This window comes from Eleutherodactylus coqui, chromosome 1 (genome assembly GCF_035609145.1).
Source record: "Eleutherodactylus coqui strain aEleCoq1 chromosome 1, aEleCoq1.hap1, whole genome shotgun sequence".
In the NCBI taxonomy this organism is placed as follows: Eukaryota; Metazoa; Chordata; class Amphibia; order Anura; family Eleutherodactylidae; genus Eleutherodactylus; species Eleutherodactylus coqui.
In genome coordinates, this window is record NC_089837.1 from 401,090,976 (window position 1) to 401,116,762 (window position 25,787).

At 42.3% G+C, this 25,787-nt stretch overlaps 1 protein-coding gene across 1 annotated transcript in view; it reads left to right on the forward strand.

Annotated features, from left to right (window-relative positions):
• Positions 1-25,787, forward strand: part of DOCK9 (dedicator of cytokinesis 9) — a 165,349-nt gene that overhangs the window by 93,207 nt on the left and 46,355 nt on the right. The window contains exons 26-38 of the mRNA XM_066588817.1: positions 2,032-2,157; positions 2,353-2,424; positions 7,109-7,255; positions 7,821-7,904; positions 8,119-8,230; positions 11,786-11,964; positions 14,654-14,764; positions 14,872-14,995; positions 16,128-16,261; positions 18,917-19,031; positions 21,423-21,489; positions 22,343-22,390; positions 25,199-25,397. Coding sequence (XP_066444914.1) covers positions 2,032-2,157; positions 2,353-2,424; positions 7,109-7,255; positions 7,821-7,904; positions 8,119-8,230; positions 11,786-11,964; positions 14,654-14,764; positions 14,872-14,995; positions 16,128-16,261; positions 18,917-19,031; positions 21,423-21,489; positions 22,343-22,390; positions 25,199-25,397 — 1,518 coding nt within the window. The remainder of the gene's footprint in view (positions 1-2,031; positions 2,158-2,352; positions 2,425-7,108; positions 7,256-7,820; positions 7,905-8,118; positions 8,231-11,785; positions 11,965-14,653; positions 14,765-14,871; positions 14,996-16,127; positions 16,262-18,916; positions 19,032-21,422; positions 21,490-22,342; positions 22,391-25,198; positions 25,398-25,787) is intronic.

Genomic DNA, 25,787 nt, shown 5'->3' on the forward strand with positions numbered 1-25,787 from the left:
TGAACTATATACATGCACACGCCTGACCGGAAACAGAGGGTCATTTCTAGAAGCAATTCTGTGCACATGCTGACTTTGTATACATATTAATGAACCAGCACCAAATTTATAAACCTTATAGGTTACTATATCATTAAATTTGTCAAAGAAAAGGCAATTCTCTTCCAGAGACCTCCAAATAGTACATTGCACAGAGTTATAAAAATCAGGGGTGGAGAAAATTAGAGAATCAATTGGAACAAAATACAATAAAAAGTTTTTTAAATAATAGAAAAGCGAAACACAAGTAACATAAATATATATTACAAACCTATAAAAGTGTAAAAATGTTTACATTTATAAAATGATGAAAAATGAATTCCCCTTCTTGGTATTATCTACATAAAGCGGTTCTACCTTCCCGGAGGACTCTTCTCCACCTGCATCGGGTTGATGCACAGTGAAGCGTGGTGTATTGTCCTCCATGTGCGCCTGCTGCCGGTGGAGGAGAGCCCTGGAGGTTTGACCAGTAACTTATAACCCTCTTTTGTAGATAATTCTGTTACAGCCACTTATCACAGGGGCATCTTTAGAACATTAAACCCGGCTGTATGACCGCATGCTGGTGGCTCAGTGGTCCTAAAGGTGTTGGCAGGCAGGAGGGAGCATTTTCACAGCGTTTTTCATTACACTTTGGGATTCTACCTGGAGTATAGGTTGCAGGTGTTGAAAGCAGCGTTGTAACATAATCTGCGAACCGAAACGGTTATTAGTGAAACGGACACCACTTTAGTGTCTATCTGACAGGATTTCCATTTGTTTCTGTTATTTAGAGTGGAGAATAGAGTAGTCAACTACATTATTCTATGCTTCAAACATAACTGGAATGAAGGGAAACCCTGTCAAACCCACACCAAAGTGCTGCCCATTTAACTAACCGTAGGAACTGTTTCCATGCTCTGCAGCCCTTCTATGTTGGTTGAATCATGAAAGCAGTTGTATCTAAAGGGATAAGTGTGCGATCAATGAGGGTCCAATTCAGGGGCGTAACTAAAGGCTCAGGGGCCCTGATGCAAAACGTGAGCTGGAGCCCCCCCTCTATCTGTACCCGTACCCATACCTAAACCATGCTGTACAGAGGCATAACTTGAAGCTTCTTGTCCCCAATGCAAAACCTGTAACAGGGCCCCCAACTATAATGCTTTATTCATAGTACTAGGCTCCCTATATGGAGAAGAGAGGCCTTATGGGCCCCCTAAGGCTCCTGGGCCCGGGTGCAACCGCATCCCCTGCACCCCCTATAGTTACGCCCGTGGTCCAATTGCTGGAACCCCCACTATACAAGACCTCGGCTATCTCCAGCTGTCCCAGTGATTTAAATAGAACAGTAGTGCACATGCATGACCACTGCTGCATTCATTCGGAGACCTTTCAAGACCCCTGTTCTCAGGGTTGGTGAAGGGCCCAGTGTTCGAACTCCCACTGATCCTGTGGATAGGGAAAAACTTATTTTGGTAGCACAACTCATTTAAATGACCTTAAGATGTGTCAGAACGAAGTGAATGTAAATTTCAGTTTTTCTTTATGTACACATGTACCTCGGAATTGTAAAGTGCTGCAGAATATGTTGGTGCTATATAGCAATAGACTTGACTGCATAGGTACAGTTATAGAATCCCTACCCATCTTAGTGTGTACAATATACTGAAGATTTTAGTCTGTAGAGATACTCGATCCTAATAGTTTTCTCCTTCGGCTACACAGAGTATTTTTGCAGCCCAACTGATTTATTTTAACAATTGCGTTGCGGTCCAGAGTAATGCACGGAGTTGTAGGCAGTCTTGTGGACTGCAGCTGTCACTTGCTCATGGAAATCAGTGGTGTTACATAAGTTCTCTGTATAGCCTAGGCCGTACTCTGTAGAGGCGCAAGCAGAGAGACAGGTGACAGGGTACCATCTGCTTCTGCTGAAACCTGGTGTTCTACCTTATGGTGAATATGCTGATTTATTGTATAAACAGTCTCTGATATAATCCAATCTTCGTATACCAGTACGTCTACAAGGCAGAACCATATGTCACCTCAGAATACAAGACTGTGCACGAAGAGTTGGCCAAATCCATGACGGCAATCCTCAAGCCTTCTGCAGACTTTTTAACGTGTAACAAGCTTCTCAAGGTACTGTATGACAAGACATACATGTCATGTGTATATAAGACATTCCTGGAGGGCAGTTGGATATTTTCAATAGAATAGCAAAAACTTTGTTCACAAAGTACATTAACTTTATTTTGTTGTTTTCACTGCTGTGTTCATATGTAATTTTTCTTTTTTTTTAACATTTGTCTCTTTCTCTTTCTTACTTATTTACAGTATTCTTGGTTTTTCTTTGAAGTCTTGATAAAGTCAATGGCTCAGCATCTAGTTGAGAATTTGAAAGTAAAGGTATGTATTTCTTTTTAGATGCATATTTTTTCTCTGCAGTGGTGTGTTTTGTATGTCGATTGTGTACAAGGCCTATACTCAACGAATAATATATATAAATATAATATGAGTGACTCTAGTTTGGTCCAGTTTCTACTTTGCATGTTCTAATCATTTAAATTCTAATTAGGCACTCTAAGCTAATTATAGTAGCTCAGGAAGGCCTCCGAGATCCTTGGAGATGATCTAGCTACAGATTTTTCAGTATGAATTGCATACATTATGAGCAGGGCCTAAAAGATCTATGTAACATTGTAGATCGGTATATAGCAACTATCTGCTGTTCTGTGGAATCAAATACTAGGTCTCCTCTCCGCCATGGGCACTTATCCCCCCTCCTACACCTCTTTGTTGACTCTTCCCACTCCTCCACATGCCTTTGTTCATATCTTCTTTCAATATGCAAATAGCTGTCCACTGAAGCCCCATTTAGACACAACGATTATCGCTCGAAATTCGTTATAGCGAAAAAAGTGAGCGATGGTTTTGTTTTTAAAGACGGACATTTTTAACCTAACGAAAATCATTGGAGAATGTCAGGGTTTTCCGTCGTTGTATTATCATTGTGTAGTGCTTGCATTGAAAACTCCCCTAAAATCACTGAGCGGCTGAACGATGTCATTTTGACCAAACGAGAAGCAAACGGCTGAACGACGGATTTTAAGCGGACTGAAAGACAACGATGAGCGAATCTTTAACGGAAACTGCATGACAAGTGCAAGATAGACACGATGATTATTGCTTAAACCATGGCTTTTGAGCAAATTGCGAGCGGTAATCGTTCTGTCTAAGGGTTTCTGTCCACGGGCAAATTTTCACTGCGGGGGACGCAGTGAAGGCTTTCTATAGCGTTACTATGGAAAGTGCAACCCCACTGTCCACGAGAGGAGAATCATAGCGATTCTCCGCTCGCAGCCGGCAAATCGCAGTATGCTGTGATTTGCCACGATTCTCTATGGTGAGCCTATCTATCAGATAGGCTCACCGCGGAGATCCGTCAGCTGGCTCCTGCTCCCCGGTGGCGGCTCTCTGCCGCGGGATATAGCAACGTCTGTGGACAGGCAGCCTAAATCAGCCTTAAAGGGGTTGTCCCGCGAAAGCAAGTGGGGTTATACACTTCTGTATGGCCATATTAATGCACTTTGTAATGTACATCGTGCATTAAATATGAGCCATACAGAAGTTATACACTTACCTGCTCCGTTGCTAGCGTCCTCGTCTCCATGGTGCCGTCTAATTTCAGCGTCTAATCGCCCGATTAGACGCGCTTGCGCAGTCCGGTCTTCTCCCTGGTGAATGGGGCCGCTCGTGCCGGAGAGCTGGTCCTCGTAGCTCCGCCCCGTCACGTGTGCCGATTCCAGCCAATCAGGAGGCTGGAATCGGCAATGGACCGCACAGAGCCCACGGTGCACCATGGGAGAAGACCCGCGGTGCATCGTGGGTGAAGATCCCGGCGGCCATCTTGCTAAGGTAAGGAAGAAGTCGCCGCAGCGCGGGGATTCGGGTAAGTACTAAACGTTTTTTTTTTTTTAACGCATGCATTGGGTTTGTCTCACGCCGAACGGGGGGCCTATTGAAAAAAAAACAAAACCCTTTCGGCGCGGGACAACCCCTTTAATAAAACCTTGTTGAATATAAAAGATCTTTGTAAGGCCACTCTCGCACACAGCACTTTTCACAGCATTTACCGCGTCATCTTCGAGCGCTGTTCTGTTTTCAGTATTTAAGCGTTTCTTAAACGCGAAGCGTCCCCCATTGAAATCAATGGGAAAGTGTTTTCTACGGCGTTAAAAATACGTTAGAATGCTGTGTGAATGCAACGTTCTATGCCACCGGGAAAGAAAGTAAAAATAGGGATGTTATAGGCTTTCTCTGCCTCCGTTGTCACTGTCAATAACCACCGAGGCAAACGCTCACACTAACGCAGTACAAAGCAGCCCTGCCCTAGTAAAAACCGCTATTTACAAATGCAGCATTTTTATGAACGCCTAGGAGAGAGTGGCGTGGTAGTCGTGTTTTGTGTGTGGATTGTGCAGCGTTATGAGGTCGATGAGAATCCACAACATAATTCATATGGTGCAGATTTGTAATCCACATCGCGACAAAAAAAATTTCCCGTCAATTCTGTCATTAAATGGTGAGAAATGTACTTGTGGATCAGAGACCTTTTATATAATGGAAATCCGCCGTAGAAATCTGAGGCTTAGCCATGGGTTTCTGCAATGGATTATGTGGCAAAGCTGCATTGTAATATTTTTGCCTTGTGAACAAGGTCTTAAGGCCCATTTACACTGGATGAATGTCAGGCAAACGATGCCCAACACTCGTCCCCGCATATACTCGCTCCTGTGCTGTCACACGGGAGCGAATATCGCTGCCTCTGACAGAGCGGCTAGCAGGGGGCCGGAGTGGCTGCAGGAGATTTCTTCCCTCGCTCTCCCCCACCCTTCTCCGTTCACTTCACACAGCGGCCGTTCCGTACTGTTTCATTTCTTTCTGCAATGTGCGTATTTTTTAATTAATGTCTGACTTTGAGCTAAGCCTCACTAATATATAATGCAGCACACTGTACGCTTTCGCAGTTCCTTTTGTTACGTTTGAGGCCAAACACTTTTCACCACACCGCAAAATAATCTCTTTGGTCTCTGGGTGGCAAGTATATATAAAACCCAGAGTGCCACAATTAAGGTGAAAATTAGATGGTTGGTGTTACCACAAAATACTACCCTGGAAACAAATTTCCGTTTCCATAAATGAGTGTCATCCTGTTGTGGGTTACTCTCTCTGTAAAAGCTTCTCTAGATGCAATGAGAATGTCCCGAAATATTTAACTGGAGATACCATCTGCAGATATGAGATAATGATTTGACTGTATACAGCAGTTGCCAGTCCATCCGCATTGCACTCGGTACTTCAAGGATTGCACAAAATTAAATAGGCCAATTCGTATTTATCAGTAGATGGATGTGAATTTTTTAGCAAAAACACCTCAGAACTTAGAGAAGCGAAGGCCGGCTTCACATCTGCCTTGGAACCTCCAGTTGGAGGCTCCGTTACAGATCCGGCTCAAAATGCTAGAAGAAAACGTGCCACGTGTAGAAGCTGGGCATCTGAGCGGATAGTCAGTGGGGTCCATCCAACGCTGTTCGGTTTTGTCCAAAGACGGAGCTGTTTCATCCCCTGAACGGAGCGGGAAAGTGAAAGTCCAACCTTTTTTAGTATTAAAACATTGGAGGCAATTTGAAAACACAGATAACCGATATTTCCTATGCTATTCTTTAAGCTGATGACAGCATAAGGCTGCCTGTCCACAGCCGTGACGGAATATCGCTAGTGATATTCCGCCGCGGGGGAAGATGGGGGGAGCACTGACAGGCTCATCTCTGAGACCTATCTAATAGATAGATAGGCTCACTGCGGAGAATAGGGGCAAATCGCAGCATGCCACAATTTCAGTCATGCGAGCGAAGAATCGCTATGATTCTCCGCTCGCGGACGTCGGACTGCGCTCTCAATAGTTAGCCTATGGAAAGCTTATCATAGCGGGATCGATGGGCGATTTATCGCAAGCGGATCATCACCTGTGGACAGGCAGCCTAAAGTGACTCACATGTATTAAATGTTGCACTCCTACTTCCTACTGTTTCTGCAGGCTGTGGAAAGGTCAACATGTTTGATCCACTGATATGTCTGTTTCCATAAATACGTGTACTCTCTTCTTTATAAAATACTGTAACAATGCTGGAACCCTTTTTCATAGAACTCTGCCTGGTGCTCTTCCTCTGTTTTTCCGCAGTAATTTCTGAATAATTTGACATCCGGCTATTGCCATTTTCATTGTCATTAGTTTGTTTTTCCAGAACCTCAGGCTCCCTGTACATGTCCAGGTTTTGATCAGGTTTTCTAGCAGTTTTTGAATCCAAAACAAGTGGATCAAGAGTAGTAGTATGTATCCGTTATACTTTCTCTTCCCTGATGATCCACACATGATTTTGGTGTCAAAAACCGTATTAAAAAAACTGAACAAAACCTGCATGTGTACGGACACCTTAGCACTATTGGTACTAAATGTACAGGGTCAAATCATGTAGGGACACACAATAACACCCAGTTGTCAATTTATTCATACATTTCAAGGGGTTGTCCTGCCAAATGAAGGTATCCCTAGGGAATAACCGGCTCATTGGGAAGTATCTGATCACTAGGACGCCCCCATCAATCCTGAGAACAAGGGTCGTGAAGAGTCCCTACATGAATGAAGCAGTAGCCGAGCATGCACATCGCTGCTCCGTTCATTTCAATGGGACTATTGGCAAAGGCAAAGTTCAAGAGCTCGGTTACCTCCAGCAGTCTCGTTGAAATGAATAGAGCAACAGTGCACATGCTTGACTGCTGCTACATTCATGCAAGGACCTCTGTTCTTAGGATTGTGGGGGTTCCCAGTGGTGATCATGGGGATAACATCTTTGGTGGGAAGACCTGTTTAATTTAGGCAAATCTCATCAAAAAGGAAAGCTCTCATCTTGAGATTTATGTAAAACTGTTTTGGAGAACAGGTGTTTAAAAATATTTATCACAGTTCGCCAGCACATGTGTGCATCTGACTGGACTGATAACTAAGTATACTTTTTTTTTGTATTTCTAGTTACTAAGGAACCAAAGATTCACCGCGTCTTTTCATCATGCAGTAGAAACCCTGGTTAACATGCTTATGCCACATATAACGCATAAATTCAAGGACAATCCAGAGGCTTCCAGGAATGCTAATCACAGCCTTGCCTTTTTCGTAAAGGTAATAGAGCTTTATTTGAACTCCAGCAGTTTCATCTTAAATCGTAAGGTTAACCAAAGTGTGTGGTTATAATTGTGTTATAGACCGTTTTAAATGTCATTTTGTGAACACTTCAGACAGAATACGGCCTCCTGCAGACGGCCGGGTCGGATCCCGCTGCGAGAATTCCCACAGCGGGATGCGAGCCGTGCCCCTGCAGAGACCAACGCGGCTCACCTGCTCTGCCGTCTGTTCCGCTCTGCTGTGTGCCGGCTGCCGCCCCACCGACACGTGCGCGGAGCTGACACGTCAACTGTGACGTTTCTGTGCGGGCCTCTGCGTGGCTCGCACAGAAATAGGACATGCCGAGATTTGTTTACCACACGAGTTTTCATGCGATCAAATCATGGCTGTCTGCATAGGATTGCATTATCTAATGTAATCCTATTGCAGCCGGCATGGGCGGAAATTCTGCAGGAAATCCCTCCGTAGAATTTCCGCCCGTTGGCAGGAGGCCTATTACATACAGTCAAGATAGTTTTCCTGGCCTTCATCTTAATGATTATATACCTTTTATGTTTTGCAGAGGTGCTTCACATTTATGGACCGGGGTTTTGTTTTTAAGCAAATTAACAACTACATGAGTTTCTTTACACCAGGAGATCCAAAGGTAAGAAGTGTCTCTCTTAGCTATCAGGCATGTTGTACAGTGAGGGTAGGCAACCTGTGGGATACCACCCAAAATAAAGACCTTGAATCTTTTTTGGGTGTCCTCAAATTCCACGTTTTCATACACTTGCTCTTAGAGGAAGCCTGATGAGAATGTTGAGCACAACTTATAGTATTACAAAATTCTGATGATTTCCCTCTGTATTTTTTTCCAGACATTATTTGAATTCAAGTTTGAATTTCTGAGAGTTGTCTGCAACCACGAGCATTACATTCCTTTGAACTTGCCTATGCCGTTTGGGAAGGGAAGGATCCAAAGATACCAAGGTATATTTATAACATTTTAGAGCTATTTTTCTGATGATTTATCTAACAAATACTACAAAAATGCCTTCTGTTCTCTGTGGAAGCAGTCAGTCTACTTCTACTACCAGTGTGCAGAAGTGTATGTTACCAGCCATGCACCTCCAAGGCTTTACAATTGGCCAAAAGCTAATTTATATCTAGAATAGTGGTAGTAAGTGTGACCCATTGCTAAGACGTCATATATGGCCCAAGACTCCATCAAAGCGCTCACACATTACATTTAGCCAGGTGAAGATGTAGGTAAAGACAGCTATACATATTGTTTACACAACTGTATTTTCTTCATTGATTCAATTATCTGTTCTTGTGTTTGTCAGAATACATATGAAGGAAGCATAGCACTTTTTAAATCTTGTCCCCCCTAGCGCCTCATAGATTAAACCTCTTGTGATCAGGGTCCTCACCTGTATTTGAATTGTTTTGTTCATGTAGCCACTAAATTGTGACATTTGTAGAATACGTTGGCACAATATAAATAAAGACTGTATTAAATAGAGATGAGCAAGCATACTCGCTAAGGGCAATTGCTCGAGCGAGCATTGCCCTTAGCGAGTACCGGCGCGGGGGAGCGGTGAGTTGCGGCAGTCAGCAGGGGGGAGAGAGGGAGAGAGAGATCTCCCCTCCGTTCCTCCCCGCTCTCCCCCGCAGCTCCCTGCCCGCCGCCAGCACCCGAACCTTTTCTGCAGAGTGGGCAGGTACTCGCTAAGGGCAATGCTCGCTCAAGCAATTGCCCTTAGTGAGTATGCTCGCTCATCACTAGTATTAAACCATCTAAAAACTTTACACCAAGAAAAGACTGACTGCCTACAACCCTAATATCCGCAGCCAAACTACTCATCACACTACTGTGGTTGAATAAGGAACCCCCTTCCCTAACCCAATGGGAAAACAAAATACACCAAATATACCGCTTTGAGGACCTCATAAGCTGGGAGAATGGCACCAGAAATAAATTTCTAATCATCTGGTCAGCATGGGTTGATTTTAAAAATAACCAGAAGGTCGCAATAATGTCAATCTGGTAGCCCACTTCCACTTAACTCAAACACATCCCCCTCATCTATTGAGGGTTTCACATACAGTTAAGGAGGAAAAATGACCAAATAGCAAGTCTTCAGGCCAGAATCTATTAAGAACCAGCGTAGATGACTCTCTACCCTAACCCTCACCTTTCCCCCCTTTTATTGGTTTATAGGTTACTGTTTTTATGGTTATTGACACCACTATTGTCTTATGATGGGCTTAAAAGACATCCTTATAGGATAAACATATTTATGAGAACATTCATGGTCGTTTCAAACTGACAGATTGTATCTCTTGCGACACCTGAGTGTCTGAATCCTAAATGTACGTTTCTTCCTGTATGTTTAAACAATCTGTATGGATATGCTTCTCAGACTTATATGTCTTATTAAACATTTCTTAATAAAAAGAGAATATATATATATATATATAATATAAAAAATCCCAAATGTTAATGAATAGACATACACGTAAGTCAACTTTTGCACAGTGCTCCAATAATAGAGGGAAAAAGCAAAGTAGCTCTTATACTCGTTAAATGGCCAGAGTAAATACAGAAGAGGTAGTGCCTGGCCATTATCCGGGTGGGATGGCACGCATCATTCCATTTGGCCATTAGTGTTCTACAATCTGCATTCCCATTTGTGGCCCATTGTCTGATGGAAAGTAAAGCCTTGGAATATTTTTTCCAACAGTAGACGTGTGGTAGTTATATCACTCTAACAACTACTGAGCAAATCTGAGGATCTGACTATATTAGGGATAATATTTAATCATCTTGGTCAGCATCCAGTGACAATCAAGATGATGATAAAAGCCACGCTCTGTGGTTACCAAGAAAAAAGGAGCGGGGCTTCTTGCCCTATCCTCCTATCCTTATATACGTATATTAAGAAACTGAATCCTAATCTGTACATATTATTCCATGTGCAGTCTGACTAGTAGTTCATGTAAAGGTTCAAGTACTGCATAGTTTATCAGATGTGTCTAGGACTTTTGATGTATTCCATGATCTTCTCTATCTGGAAGCAGCTGCCTGGCATTGGCTAGTACAGATCCGTTTGATGCCTAAGATTTCCCAAATCCTTCTCCATATCTCTTTTCCCCAATTCTCTCCCATTTTATAGTTACTTTTCAGCTGTTCTACCCCACTTGGTGTATAAACTTACAATCAATATTAAATGTCTGTATGTTACCTTAAAGTAATAACTAATATATTGAGAATCGTGTGAGGAGGCAGAGTTTATTTTATAAGAATTTCTTTATTTCCCATTTTGTTTATTTTCATCAATTAGCTTTTCTTTCGCCAACCATGGAATCATTAGACCCTTCTGTAGGTAGGTGCAGGGTTTGCAGTGTGTGGCAGTTTTTGCAGCTCTCTAGCTTCAGTATGTCAGCTTCGTGGTACATTATTTAAGATTTTTTACTTTTTCTGTAACCACAAAAAAAGATGCCAAATGAAATTGTCAGTCCTGTTGTCCGTTTAACAGGGTAGCTAACAGATGATAATCTTCTTAAGTTATGCTATTTTGAATGTGTTCCCAGAACTACTAATGAGAATGTCGCTGTTTTGCTCGGCTCATATCATTAAACTGCTGACTGGTTTGTTGCAAAGACATTTAGGGACCTTTCACATAGGATAGAATTTGTCCATGCAGACATTTCTGCATCATCATGTTATCCCTATGGGGCTTGAATTCCGCACCTGCTAAAATCCGCGCATCTTTACTTTAAGATCCCATTTACACTAACAGATGATCACTCAAAAGTCGCTCAAACTACAGTTTGAGTGACCGTTTTGAGTGATCATCTTTGCATAGTCTATAGTAGCTAAGTAGCTACTTAAGAGCTATGCAGGCAGAGCAGGACACAGTCGCTATCGCTCGACGAACAATACAGCTGTTCTGCATAAACAAACAGCTGTATTGTTCTCCGCGATTACAGCCGGCGTCCCATTGTGAACTTCCAGCGAGACATGGGCTGTAAGAATCTTATCAGCGCTGCTGACTGTGATAGCAGCCTGCACCACTGATAAGAGTTCATCGCTCAATTCAAGAAAACTAGAATTGAACGATGAACGACTTGTACATGATGTCCGTGCATTTAGACCCAACAATTCCCGCTCAAAAGACGGCTTTGAGTGATTTTTGAGCGAGAATCGTTGGTTCTAAATGGGCCTTAAAACCGCAAGATTAAATTCTGCGGTGGAAAAGCTTTCTGCTGTGGAATTAAGGACATGTTGGAAAATTCTTGTTGTGGATTTCTAACATACAGGAGATGTGATTCTGTAATTTAAAGTCTGTAGGGGAAAAAATGCAAAAAATTCCGCGGTTAAAAATGCAACAAAATCCACACTAATTGGCAAAATAGCATCTGCGATTAGTCCTGCAGACAATTCTGTTCCGTGTAAGAGACCCCTTACACTGTGAAACTTGGCAACATATAATACATTTATTTATTAGCCTTTCATTAATCCATGTTTTACTTCTACAGATCTACAGCTTGACTACACACTGACAGATGAGTTCTGCAAGAACCATTTCTTGGTGGGCCTCCTGCTTAGGGAGGTGGGAAATGCGCTGCAAGAGTTCAGAGACATCAGGCAAATTGCCATCAGTGTGCTGAAGAGTCTGATGATCAAGCACTCCTTCGATGATCGATATTCTACCAGGGTATGTGAATCACGTATCAAAACAAGGAATGCTATTTTTTGAATTACACAGGTTTAGTAAATGGTAGAAAAACAGCAATGTTGTTTAGAGTGACCACTTTTGTACCATTACGAGTGATTGTTGGGGCCAGCAGCTTCAGCATATATAAAGTATCTCTTTGCAATTACTGTTACATTGAAAAGGTTTCTGTAACCTGTATCAATGGTCTACAGGAGATAAAACACAGCGAACAGTCTTGGGGCCCTTTAACACTGAACGATTATTGTAAAAAAACAATAAAATCGTTGGATCATGCGATTTATCATTCAGTGTAAACTATTGCACAACGAACAAGAATTCATTCGCTTCTCACTTGTCCATTTTATGCAGGCATTTACCCTTTCCAATCCACTGTCTGATGTCTAAAGACATTCTGATTGAAGGCTGTACAGCTCCGATGTCGGAAGACGTCCGGCAGAGTATTCCTACTGTAGATTACTGGCCACTCTGTCAGGGGACCTCTCCAGCATGTCACATACCGCAGTACTGGCTCTAGCCAGCAGATGGCGCCATTCTATAATGGCAGAAAGAGAGAACCCCCTAGGAAACCCTGAACCCAAAATTGGATTGCAAAGGGTTAAAATAATCATTCACTCTTTCGTACGTCATTGTTAGTGAACAGCAATCATTTAGACATTCACGGGTGCAGTTAATGTGAACAACTGAACGAAATTGCGAATGATTTATCTGCCTGTACAAACAGGCTGCATGGTCAAACTGTCATTATTTGCTCATGCGAACGATTTATTGCTTCATGTAAAAGGTGCCGTAATCCTACTATTAATGGTAGTGTTAATGCCCTGGTTATTACATGAGAGCTGTCAACCTGCAGATGTGGATGAGTGGTCTGGGTTCTGTACAAAATTGCACATCTGGATTCATATTGGATCTCTGGTGTCTTTTATATAGGAATTACTCCGTATAGGAAAACCACTTTTTACAACTTATTTACTTAGACCAGAAATGACTGATATTTTTCAATATAGGGTCTTCATATTGTGGAAGCTGTGTTACATGATGTACTAGGATAGACAGATATGCAATGCTCATTTTCTGTTACATGCCTTTTCTTTCTTCTGCCCTACTCTGTATATGTTAACTGTTAGGGAGTATGTGAGACATGCAGCAATTTTTGGTGCTGGTCAGACTTCATGAATTCCTCCATACTGTAATTCACCAATGTGCCATTCACTAATCAAAAAATGGAGTGTATTTTGAAAGAGACTAGTTACAAGTGGTGACCACAAGGGTCTGTTTGGGTCCTGTTTTTTTTAATGTTTGTAGGTAGGTGACATTGGTAGATGAAAATTGCCTGTTTGCTGATGACACACAAGTTATGTAGTTGGGTTGATATTTCTAGTGGTGGCTATTGTCTGCAACACGGAAAACAATTTAACATTACTGGGTAGACAGTCAAACAATGGAAGCTGCATTTCCATCTTTCCAGATGTAAAGTGATGCATTTAGGGAGAAGGAATTCTTGGACTAATTATCATATCAACTGTGTTGTCCAGGACTTCCGCAGAGGAGGAGTTAGGGGTCCTTGTTTCAAAATGAGTAAACAGTGGGGTCAGACAGCAAAGAAAGCAAGTAGGATGCTCAGCTGCTTAACTAGAGGTTAACCAGTAGAAAGAGGGAGATTGTGATCCTGCTGTGTAGCGCTCTGGTGAGAACACATCTGGAATATTGTGTCCAGTTGTGGAGACAATCCAAAGAAAGATATTGATAAACCAGTTTGGACTTCAAAAATGAAAGATCTTAAGTTTTATACTTATCAGGAAAGACTTAAACAACCTAATCTGTACAACCTAGAGGAAAGAAGGGAGGGGGGAAGCATGATCAAAACCTTTAAAATATGTTAAAGGTTCAGGAGGAAAGAAACTTAACACTAGAGCAAGAGAGCACAATCTGAGAATACCTGGGGGAAGATCAGAAGTATTATTTTACTTGCGGCCTCACAACACGATCTACTGGTCTGCCAGTAGATCACTATCTACTTGGGCATCCCATTCATGACTGAAGAACTAGTCCTGGTACAACAGTGTATACTACATTAATCCTACGTGAGCTTTGTCAATACATATTTCATGTAAGTTCTAGATCCTCTTCATCTTCCTATATAGATCAGGGTAAATAAATGTTTGCTTGGTAAATTCTGACCAGACACCGTAAGGACATCAGCCGTATGCTGTAAGCGGTGGGGCTTGTACTGTCGTGTGCCTCCCATTTCCATGGATAATGATGAGGGCATTTCATTCTGCCTCAGTAATTATCTGCATCAGGGGATGAAGATTCGGCTCATATTTCAAGTGTTGTGTACATTTTTCTGGGGGATCTGTCAGAATGTAAGTGGGCAGATGGCTGAATAAACACTTTTTTCCACATTGCAGAATTTTAACAAGTGTAAGTGGTTTAAAATCCTCCCACACGTTGTTTCAGCAAAGAATATGAGGATTGTTTAGATTTGGAGCTTCTTTGGCAGGCGGACCCACTGCAGTGGTCTTAGCTATGTGTTCAGGGTTACATTTTTCAGCATAATGTTCGAAAGGGATGTTTTAAGATTAATTAGTTTCAACTATTTCTAGCCAGAGAGTTTTAGGAAAATAATGCTTCTCCTGTAACCTATATCCTCTTTTCCTTGTTATTCCAGAGCCAGCAGGCAAGAATAGCCACTCTATACCTGCCAATGTTTGGGCTCCTCATTGAAAATGTGCAGCGGATAAATGTGAAAGACACGTCTCCCTTCCCTGTAACGCAAAACGTAAGCGCTAAGCGTAGGCCACACATCACTTCTTGTATAGTCTGCGAATGCATTTGTCCTTATATAAATGGTTAATAACATTTTAAGTGTATTTTTCTTCCTTCAAGAATGCAAAAGATGAAGTTTTACTTAACGTAGCTGCTGGAAATCCATTGGTAACTCCACAGAAACCAGGCAACACATTGGATAATAACCTCCATAAAGATCTCTTTGGTGTTATCTCTGGCACAGGTGAGTGAACGGAAGTAAAAGCAAGAAAAGCGTGAGAGCAATGGCTCTGGAGTTAATCGTAGTGTGAGCGGGTACACATTATAATCAGTGCATCAGGCATCCATTCCATTCACTGATGATGTATGATCCTGCAGTTCTCCGGCAATGTGTAGCATGGTTCTTGCCTTGCACTAATAGAATGAGCTTCTTGGGTTCCTAGTTAAATCATCACTTACCAGACGTTTCAGAAGTCGTCAAAAGTGAGTGTGCACCTTCCAACAGTTTATAGATGTAGCTGTCAGAAGATAATATTGTAGCCAACTGTAGGATGGGGCTTATCTCCAATAAGTGCTAGGATGGGGGACTGCTGTGCCTTAGCAGCTCTTATCAGCCCTGTAAGTCTTTTCTTGGGCAGTATAATCGCTAAACTCAGTTTCTGCAAAGGGAAAGGCTAGTAGCAGCTGAAAGACTGTGCTGCACTGTACATAGCCTTGTTCTAGTTATTGGTGGGGCTCTCCACTCTTGAACCTAGACTGATGATAATCGAGCTAGAAATCAGCAAACCAAATCGGTAGAACTTGAATTTGGGTCAAACGTTACTACAAGTTCGGTTGGATGAGAACCCAAACCTCTGGCACTTTGTTCTGGCCAAACTGGGAGTTCATAAAAACCCCTAAAACTAGTATTGCATCTTGTCTAAGAGACCTGCAATGGATGTCACTCAGTGGTTAGCACTGTTGCCTTGCAATGCTGGGTTCTTAGGTTCAAATCTTACAAGTACAACATCTGCACGGAATTGGAAAACTCTGTTGTCTTTGGTCAGATTTCAACCTAGGACTCCAGCACTGCAAGGCAGCAGTGGTAACCACTGAGCCACCATAAGTTGTGTGTAACCACTTCTTGTTTCTCTGAAGGGGGGTAAGAAGAAGAAACACAAAGAACATACAAACTCTATGCAGATGTTATTCTTCATCCGATTTGAACCTAGGACTGAAGCATTGCAAAGGAGCACTGCTGACCACTAAACCACCATGCCACGTCTTTCTTTCTCCTTCTACTTTCTTCTTGCTCATCTCTAATTCTAACAAATTTACTTAGGTATTATATTATATGATACTCGTTTATTCATTTAATTACTTTTTGTCTGTTGCAGCTTCCCCACATACCTCATCCACTCCCAACATAAACAGTGTGAGAAATGCAGATTCCAGGGGTTCTCTCATCAGCACGGATTCAGGGAACAGTCTTCCTGAGAGGAACAGTGACAAGAGCAGTTCTTTAGACAAGGTATGCGTGCTGCTTCTTATTTGTGCCTTCTTTTGAAATGTTACCCTACTTATTCTAGTGCCACCATCTCATTTTAATGAACAGTAATGTTCTGGTATCCACTTCACAACCGCCAATATGCTATTGTATGGCAGCTAAGTGTCCTGCTTATGCATGAGTGTCCTGTGCTGCCCTGAAACGGCTGCTTAGCTGTGTTATAGTCGAACTTCTGCTCTACGGGCAAGAAGAGCCTTGTGGCCGTAGATACACTAAGCCTGGAGTTGGGTGGGGTATGCTACTTTTTGCCCTAAATATGGCCTGTGTCATGGTGACAGATAATAATGTATTAGTATACAAAATTATGTAAGTAAACGTGCAAAATAGTTTTCCCTTAATGGGAGTTAAACAAAAAAGTATTCAATAAAAAGATGTAAGTTAAAAAAAATAATAATTTTTATATATATATATATATATATATATATATATATATATATATAAATAAATAAAAAATTCTTAAAATTAAAAAATTCTTGCACTTAAATTCTAGGGACAAAAAACCTACACTTTTGTATCCACATGACTGTGTTAAATGTCAGCAGGAAGAAAAAAAAAATATATTGAAATACTAACTGATGCAAATTGAAGCGAAGAGGTTCGGCATACCGGTAAACAGCCGGCGAATCACGCTGGCCGACGCTTCCCAAAGCATTGCTATGGAAAGTGCCAGCACACTGTCCACGAGCAGGGAATTATTGCGATTCTCCGCTTGCGGCGTGCAATGCGCAGCATGCTGCGAATTGCCCTAATTCTTCGCGGTCAGCCTATCTGTCAGATTAGGCTGACCGGTGGAGATTCAGCAGCCCCGTGGACAGTGGGCCTTAACAGATGCGAACAGAACCAATTTTTTTCCTATCTGTTTTGTTTTTTATTCATTACAATCGGTTTTTAACAAATCTGTTTTTTTTTTTTTTTTTTGTTCTTTAGCATTAATTTCACAATGAAACATGCAGTGTGGTTAACCCTTTCCGATCCACCTTCTGACATCTTTCGGCATTCTGATTGAAGCCTGTAGGGTGGTATTAATGTATATTGTTGACCACTTTGCTGTTGCAGCCTCTCTGGTGCATCACACTGCAGTACTGACTTTAGCCAGCAGATGACGCCACTGTATAATACAAGATAGAGAACTGCCCCTTCCCTTCCATAGGAAGCGCTGAATCTAAAATTGGATTGGAAAGAATTAAATGTATACAAATTAAATAGTTTCCGTTTTGTGTGTTTCCCCTATGAGGTATATTGTAAAAAAGGAGGCAGAAAAAAGTTTACAAACTAAGGCATTTATTTGTTTTTCTGCGCTTAGGGCAGAACAGAAAAACTGAAACGCTGATGTGAACTCTTTGGCTGATGCCTAAGATGCTCACTGCTGATTGACTGAGGTCACTTTGTGAACTTGTAATAGGCCTGCATTCACTCCTATATGCTATGTAGATGATTAATAGAGTGCAGTAAATGGCTTAAACATTTTCTCCTCGACTTCAACATGCATTCACGGTGCAGAAGGACAAACTTCTTCGGCGGCATTCTGCACACGCCCTGCGCTCTAGTGGAGAGGAAGAGGACTGCACACAGGCTGCTAAGAGAAACCGATACACTATGGATTTCTCTCTGCTGACCGTGCCTGTACTGCCAGAGACTGTATTGCATGCTGCAGTTTCTTCTCAGAATCCAGAAGTATTACTTTATAATCTCCTTTTTGCTGCCTGATTTTCAGCATTTGTTAAGCATCAGATTCGTCCTGTTAATTTAGAATTAGAGATGAGCGAGCATACTCGCTAAGGACAATTACTTGAGCGAGCATTGTCCTTAGCGAGTATTTTCCGCTCGGAAGAAAAGGTTCGGGCGGCGGGGGAGAGCAGGGGGGAACGGAGGGGAGATCTCACTCTCGCAACTCACCGCTCACCCGCGGCGGCAGCCGAACCTTTGCTTCCGAGCGGGCAGGTACTTGCTAAGGCCAATACTCGCTCGAGTACTTGTCCTTAGCGAGTATGCTCGCTCATCTCTATTTAGAATGTTATTCTACAATTTCCAGATTGATAGTCTGAAGCTTAGTGGCAAATGCTGTTAATTAAAGGGGTTTTCTAAGATTTAACAATAAATTACATGGAGAAAATAACGGTGGAAAATAAAGAAGAAAATAAAAGCCCATAGTCACCATTCCGGCCGCCACAGTAATCACGTGCCACTCATGCACAGATCAGTGAGCAATGAGCAACCCATGACCACTGTAGCCACTTCTAGGGTCAGATTGGTGCAGACCCTAGTGGGGGCACTGGACTGGGAAAGACATTGGAAAAGTGAGTAAGGCCTTATTTCCACCATTATCTACCCTCCTGTCGTTAACTTGCCTCATTTGTAGTGATTGCAGTGTCCTACTACCTTGCCTAATCCTTATTTTTTTCATCTCTGAAAGTAAATGTTTAACTGTACAATCTTATAAAAACGATGCAATACTGATGATTTTACCCCTTGAGTAATGCTATCAATACTGCCTGGATGCTTTGCAGTGTGTGAATGCTTGCAGTGCTCCACCTTTGTGGAGAGGAGTGCCATCTACATTCTGTCTCAGTCCAATGTAACAATGAAGAATTCTAATTACTGCTTGTTTTATAATTTTAGAATCAGCATGGAGGCTCTTTAGGAAACCAATTAGTTCGCTGTGACAAGCTGGAGCAGGCCGAAATAAAAAGTTTACTCATGTGCTTCCTTCACATTTTGAAAAGCATGTCAGATGGTACGTAGTGCATTGGTTGTATGTCATTAAAGCAAACCTTTTTGTTTTGTGTTGGCTACACTTATTTATTGGTTGACTATCATTGGGAGCTTTTCAAAGCAAAAATTCAGAATGGAACTCCTATTTGGTCCTAATTCACCACATTCCTCTTCTGGAACATGAAGCTCTGGCATTTGCATGCCCAACTGTACCTATTCCACCATGGGTGCACATTTTGTGTTTTCCTGGAGAGAATGGTGACCTGACCCTGGTTCCCCCTCACTTGCTTTTGGTGGGGTTTTGATTACACTGGAGAAGAGGATCCATGTGCAGGCTCCCACTTTTAGGATATTGAGACATTTGTCTACCCAAAGCATGGCTATTTGCCGGGTGGCACCTGGTAACACTGCTTAATGGTTATCCACATGCTGTTATAGGGGATCCCTGTAGCATGTGCAGAGACCCTTGAGGATATGCACCTATATAACAGGAAATGGTGTGATTTGTCCACAATGGAAAATTCACAATGAAAGCCATGTGAAGCCTGAATCAGAATCCATGATATTGGTGCGGGTTTTTGAAGCGGATCTGCAGCAGATTTCACCCTTTCAATGGATCAAAAAATGATTTAAAATCCGCACCAGCGGATTCACACCATATTCTGCTATGTGGGAACATACACGATCGGTGCTATTACACATGTACATTTTGTTCAGGTTTTTTATGCCGTTTTTGAAGCCCAAATCAGATAGGGATCATAAAAGGAGAGAACGTATAAAGGATGGATACTTTTCTTTTTGAATCCACTCCTGATTTTGGCTTCAAAGACTGCACAAAAAAACCTGCGCTAAATGTACCTGAGCTGCAGCACCCTGAAGGGACAGACATCTTCATAGGCATGCAGTACAGCAACTGAATAGTTGATATCAGCGGTTTTACTGAAGGCTTTCAAATTACTGTGGTCAATTATAATGGGCAGAAGTTCATGTTTATTTTATGCAATTTGCAAATGTATTGTACACTGCCTTACAGAGAAAATGTCACCCCATGAAGAAGTGCTCGGAATGAGATGAAACTCCACACACAATTAAGTTCTGAACAACTAATTTTAACCCTTTGCAATCCAATTTTGGATTCAGGGTTTCCTAGGGGGCTTTCACTTTCTGCCATTATACAATGGTGCCATCTGCTGGCTAGAGCCAGTACTGCAGTATGGGACATGCTGGAGAGGCCCCCGACAACAGAGCTGCCAGTAATCTGCAGTAAGAATACCCTGCCGGACGTCTTCCGACATCGAAGCTGTACAGCCTTTAATCAGAATGTCTTTAGACGTCAGACAGTGGATTGGAAAGGGTTAATGTCAAACAGTTACACGTTCCTGTGGCCCACTACACAGGATGATCATGTTTGGCGATGGTCATTACTATTCTAGGGTAGTATTGACCATAGTCCACAGTTCAACCTCATTACGACGCTGTGAGAGAACATTCACTTGACGCCCAATCATGTCTCACAAGGTCTCAAACGGAGAGAGATTTGGCGATCGTGCTGCCCAAGGAGTCGCCCGGACATTTTGCACAGCATACCTGCTGATATTAACTGTGCGGGTCTTGCATTACCCTAGGCCGTTTTCCAGCAGGATATGTTCTGAAGACATGGTAGCACGATGGGCTGCAGCATCTCATTAACATAACTGTGTGCCATTAATGTGCCCCTCATGTATACTAAGGGTGATTGCCAGTTGATGCTGATGGCCTGCTAAATCATGACTCCAGGTTGGGGTTCCAGAATGGCAGAAAGACCAGCCTGATTGCCATGTCCCTTCCAGACCCCCTTGTCTGGTAATCATTATTACTGAGACAAAATCTAAATTTGTTATTGAGCAATACACTGTGCCATCTGTCGTGCCAGGTAGCTCTGGAACACCACGGCAAGCATTCATGACAATGGAGCATTGTGAGGGGCAGTCTTTGCAATGGATGGCTTGACCTCCAAACCTACCTTAGCCAGTCTACGCAAAACTGTCATCAATGATATTGGAGCATTCATATCTGTCCATATGCTGCGCAGAATGCCACCAGCTGTTTATTGTGGAGCTGCTACCACATGATGCCGGATGCATTGAACCGTGTGCCATAATGTTCATCTCAGCGCTCCAGTCCCACTGCGGTGATGCACATTTTGTTCTGTTGACCATAGACTCCAAATTCGACCCACAATTGTGGCATCCTATTGAGATTCTCCCTCATTATGATACAAAGACCAAGATCAGCTGTACAAAGCCATATGAAACTTGCTTGTTTGAGGAAATGGTTCTCTTGCATGGTGTGGCATCTTCTCTGTGAGACAGTGTGTGTCCAGAATAGCAGCTATCTGGTAGTGAATAATTCATTCATTCGTTTTGTTCTTCAGATGCGCTGTTTACATATTGGAACAAAGCCGCAACGTCAGAACTAATGGATTTTTTTACTATCTCAGAGTAGGTACCCTTTTTTTACCTTTACCTTTAAAATATAGATGTTTTCCACCTTCACATTTATTTCACTTAGGAGTTGCGGAATAACTTTGTGTTGTACAATGGATACTCGTCTGTCTTGGGGGGGGGGGGGGTAATAAATAAATTACCTGAAAGTCCTGCAAATAAGTTGGCACTATACAAACACCAAGTCCCTTTTCCTTCCTTTTCTTTTACAAGTAGAGAAGAAGCCAAAGGTTCATTACTAGGGATGAGCGAACGTGTCCGTTACGGACACATCCGCACCCGGACACCGGCTTTGCCGAACACTGCAGTGTTCGCGCGTAAGTGTCCGGGTGCCGCCGGGGGGCGGGGAGATGCGCGGCGGCGCGGGCGGCAGTAGCGGGGAACAGGGGGGAGCCCTCTCTCTCTCCCTCTCCCCCCCACTCCCCGCCGCACCCCCCCCCCGCGCTGCCACGGCGGCCCCCGAACTTTTTCGCCCGAACACTGAAGTGTTCGCAAAGTTCGGTGTTCGGGCGAAAAAGGGGCGGAGCCGAACGTGTTCGCTCATCTCTATTCATTACATAAGCTGCTCACCATCAGGGATCTCCTTCCACTGCTAGAGATGCAATAGTCTTGTCATGTGTCTCAAACAATACAGAGTACAGATACTGGGCACACAGCACTAGTGGGCGCTATAACAATACAATAATGAGCATGCTTCAGCACAGAATAATTGTTTGATATGGTGTAGATTGATAAAATGTACATGAAATTCAGAAATTTCTAATTTACAAACTCCTTTCTTCCTGTTCCCTATTACGGCATAAATTTATATTTCACTGATATTTTGTGTGATCTCTCTCCGTTTCTACAGAGTGTGCCTGCATCAGTTCCAGTATATGGGCAAACGATACATTGCCAGGTATAGTGTTACGATAAACTGTGGAAGCATCATTTGGCTATGACAATGCTTTATATTGCTGCCTCCAGGCTGGAAGTTTTGTATTTTTGTTAACTTTGTTGTTCTGGCATATCCTACATACAAAGAGGGACATTGTAATGTCATAAGGGTTTTTATATGAACTCTACATTTATGCACAATGATGAGCAAACTACAACTTTATCTAAATTACTTGAGTACAGATGACATGTCATTAGATGCACTTTCTCCACCGATGATAATTAGCTTTAACCCCTTTAGTGGCACGCCCAGAAAATCTCCGGTGCTTGCTCCACTGACCATGCAGTTAAACCCCGGAAGATTTCTGTGGACAGCTCTAGTGCTGAAATGTGCAGAGCACTGAGCTGTCATCTGAAATATTCCGGGGCTTTTACTTTCATTGTTGACTCATTTAAAAAACCTGCCCTGTGAGGCCTGACATGGTAATAAACCTGCCACCGAAGGGGTTAATGCTAGTAGTAATACTCTTGAACGCCAACATCTTTCACAGCACTTTGCATTTTAGGTTGTGTACAGCAAGGACACATGAAATGATAAGACAGTAACAGATTTGTACCACACAATTTTAGAAAAATTTTCCATGATACAGACACAGCTACTAGAGTGAATACCTCCAATGACATCTCAGAGGCTTTGCAAAATCTATGCAGTCTATGATACTAATTGAAAGCTTATCTAGATAGATGATGACTACAGCGGGATTCAAAAAGAATGGGGCAAAGCTGAGCTGAATTCATGAATTGACCTACAAGAGCCAGAATGATATAAAAGATAGAAGAACTCTTCAAGTTTTCAATGCACCCTACAAATGTCCAATGCCACTGAACCTTGGCAACCTAAAACAACACATCTCCGCTGCAGTGTAATTGAGGGTATGCTGGGAGGCGTCTGGCCAGAACTGGACTACAGACTTTGCATCTGCCGTGCCGCCAATGGTGTCCATATCGAACGTCTGCAAAGTGCATTGAAAACTTAGAGTTCTTTTATTTTTTTATGTCATTCTGGCTGTTGTATGTTCATTCATAGATCAAGAAATAGCTTAACTTTTGTACAATTAATTTTTAATCGCCCTGTATATTGTTTCATCCTTTTTATAGTATTTTATAGTGGGGTTTTTTTCTTGAAGCAAATGATAAGCACAGAATGAAGTTGCTGAATTGATTACTGTTCCTCTCATTGGTATTTTGAATGAGTTATTTTCATATGATCAGCTTAAGACTGGGTTTCCATGCTGTGTTGACTGCATGTGGCTGAAATCGCACCCATCATATCCAATGGCTGTATTGTTTTGCCTCTAGTAATGGCCTTTTATTGACAAAATCGTCCATCCATTGGTGACCATGGGCAGTTGGCTTATTGGCTGAGTATGGTTACTGCAGTGTGGAAACCCAGCTGATGATTAAGGCGGCATCATAGTGGTGTCATTGGGCTGTATACTTAGTGTCAAGGATGGGTTTGCATCAGGACAGCCTCTCCCAAAGATAGCTTTGAAAATGTTTTTCCCGATCTCACAAGGCATGATTTTATCCTGTTTTTGGCACTAAGTATACCACTACCTCATACAACTGTGCACAGAGCCTGAACCCAGCTTTTATAGTCACTATAAGGACAAATGACTTGTTTTACAAATTATTATGACCCTAGTAGTAGTAATATACATTAGAAAATGAATGATTGAGTGCAATTCATGTTTATTAAACATAACTGTACATCTATGTTCTAATACTCCTATTTCCTTAAAACCGTCCATTATGAATTTTTGTTATAACGGCTTAAGCTGGCTGTAGAGGTAATGATTCTGCCACAATCTGCAAGAGTTCCAATACTTTCCGGAATTAGAACCCTTAATGGAAAAGTGGCATGCCCAAATAAATACCTCCCTCTGTGTGGACAACTTGTCTTACTCCATGGAAAATCCTTCATATTGGGAGAAGTGAAGGTATCTTGCATCAACCCACACTTATTTTTCTCAAATGATAAGACCAATTTGGATTACTACCCATAATCTTTACGTCTATGGCCAGCTTTACTGAGGAGCCGTGTGTATTATGTTGTCACAACCTCTCTGTACCCTAGAAATTAACGTCCTATTTCCCATTGTGTACACTGTCAAACCAATGTAACTCAGGTGTAAGCATGATACATGGTGCCGAGTGCATGTTGGAGATGTCTCACATGATAGCACTAATAATGAGGTTCACAGATGATTGTGTGTCCTGCGTTGGCCCTCACTTTAGCACTGGTGGTGGTACACATTAGGGAGCCAGCGTAAGCTTATTGCTAACTCGGCTCACTCTTTCTGTTTTCCTCACTTGATTGCTGGCAAGTATAACAAAGTTTATGGCTCTTCTCCCTTCCTGCCTGGTAAGACAGTCACGGTGCCTTGCTGCTTTTTTACTGTCTTGCATGCTTTTGTGTATGACGTTTTCTACCTAATCCTTTTGACTATTTCCTAGAATAGCTAATTGCATCATCACGTTTCTTCATCAATATTTCGGACCATACTTTGATTTAGGAGTTTTCTAGTTAATGTCTAGTTCTATACAATGAGTAATGCTCTTGGGAATAGACATTACCCAAATCGATGACTTTTAGTGCTTCCTTTGTAGCATGTTACATTTGCTTATACGGTTAATTACATTTTTGCTTTAAATCCAGTTTTTTTAAATTTAAGGTTATAAGTTTCTCTGCTTTACTAACTGCTCCCACTTCTTTGCAGTGGGGACACATCTAACTAGTGCTTCTATCCCATTTCCAATCATCTTGCAGGAACCAGGAGGGGTTGGGACCCATAGTTCATGACCGAAAGTCTCAGACATTACCTGTTTCCCGTAACAGAACAGGGATGATGCATGCCAGATTGCAACAGCTCAGCAGCCTGGATAACTCTCTCACTTTTAACCACAGTAAGTTCTGTGATGATCTCCGCTATCAGCCGCCTCTTACTGTACCACCACAGCACTGGCACGTACCACAGTCTCTCCATACCACACCTGGATTACAGAAGATTTTGCAGTCTGGGCTCCGTTTTCATATTTTTCCTTCCCTGTACAGGATTGCTCTTGGACACCAGATGATAATGCGTGCCACACGATTGTGTCAACATGGTGCAGCCACCAAGTCTCATACAATGGTTTGGTAGGGAGGACTTCAGATAGCAGAATTTGCTGTATGTCCTATTTGGGTGTCCTCAGGCCAGTTTTCTGGACATGGGTTGGCACGGTGCTGACAGTGCGTGCTCTGCACACATTAACGTCCTGGTGCCAGCTAAGAAGTATACCCGGTGATAGGTGAGACTATACTGTCCACAGTTGTGTATGAAAAAGCATTCAATAATGAATTGACTTTTTCTGTGTTT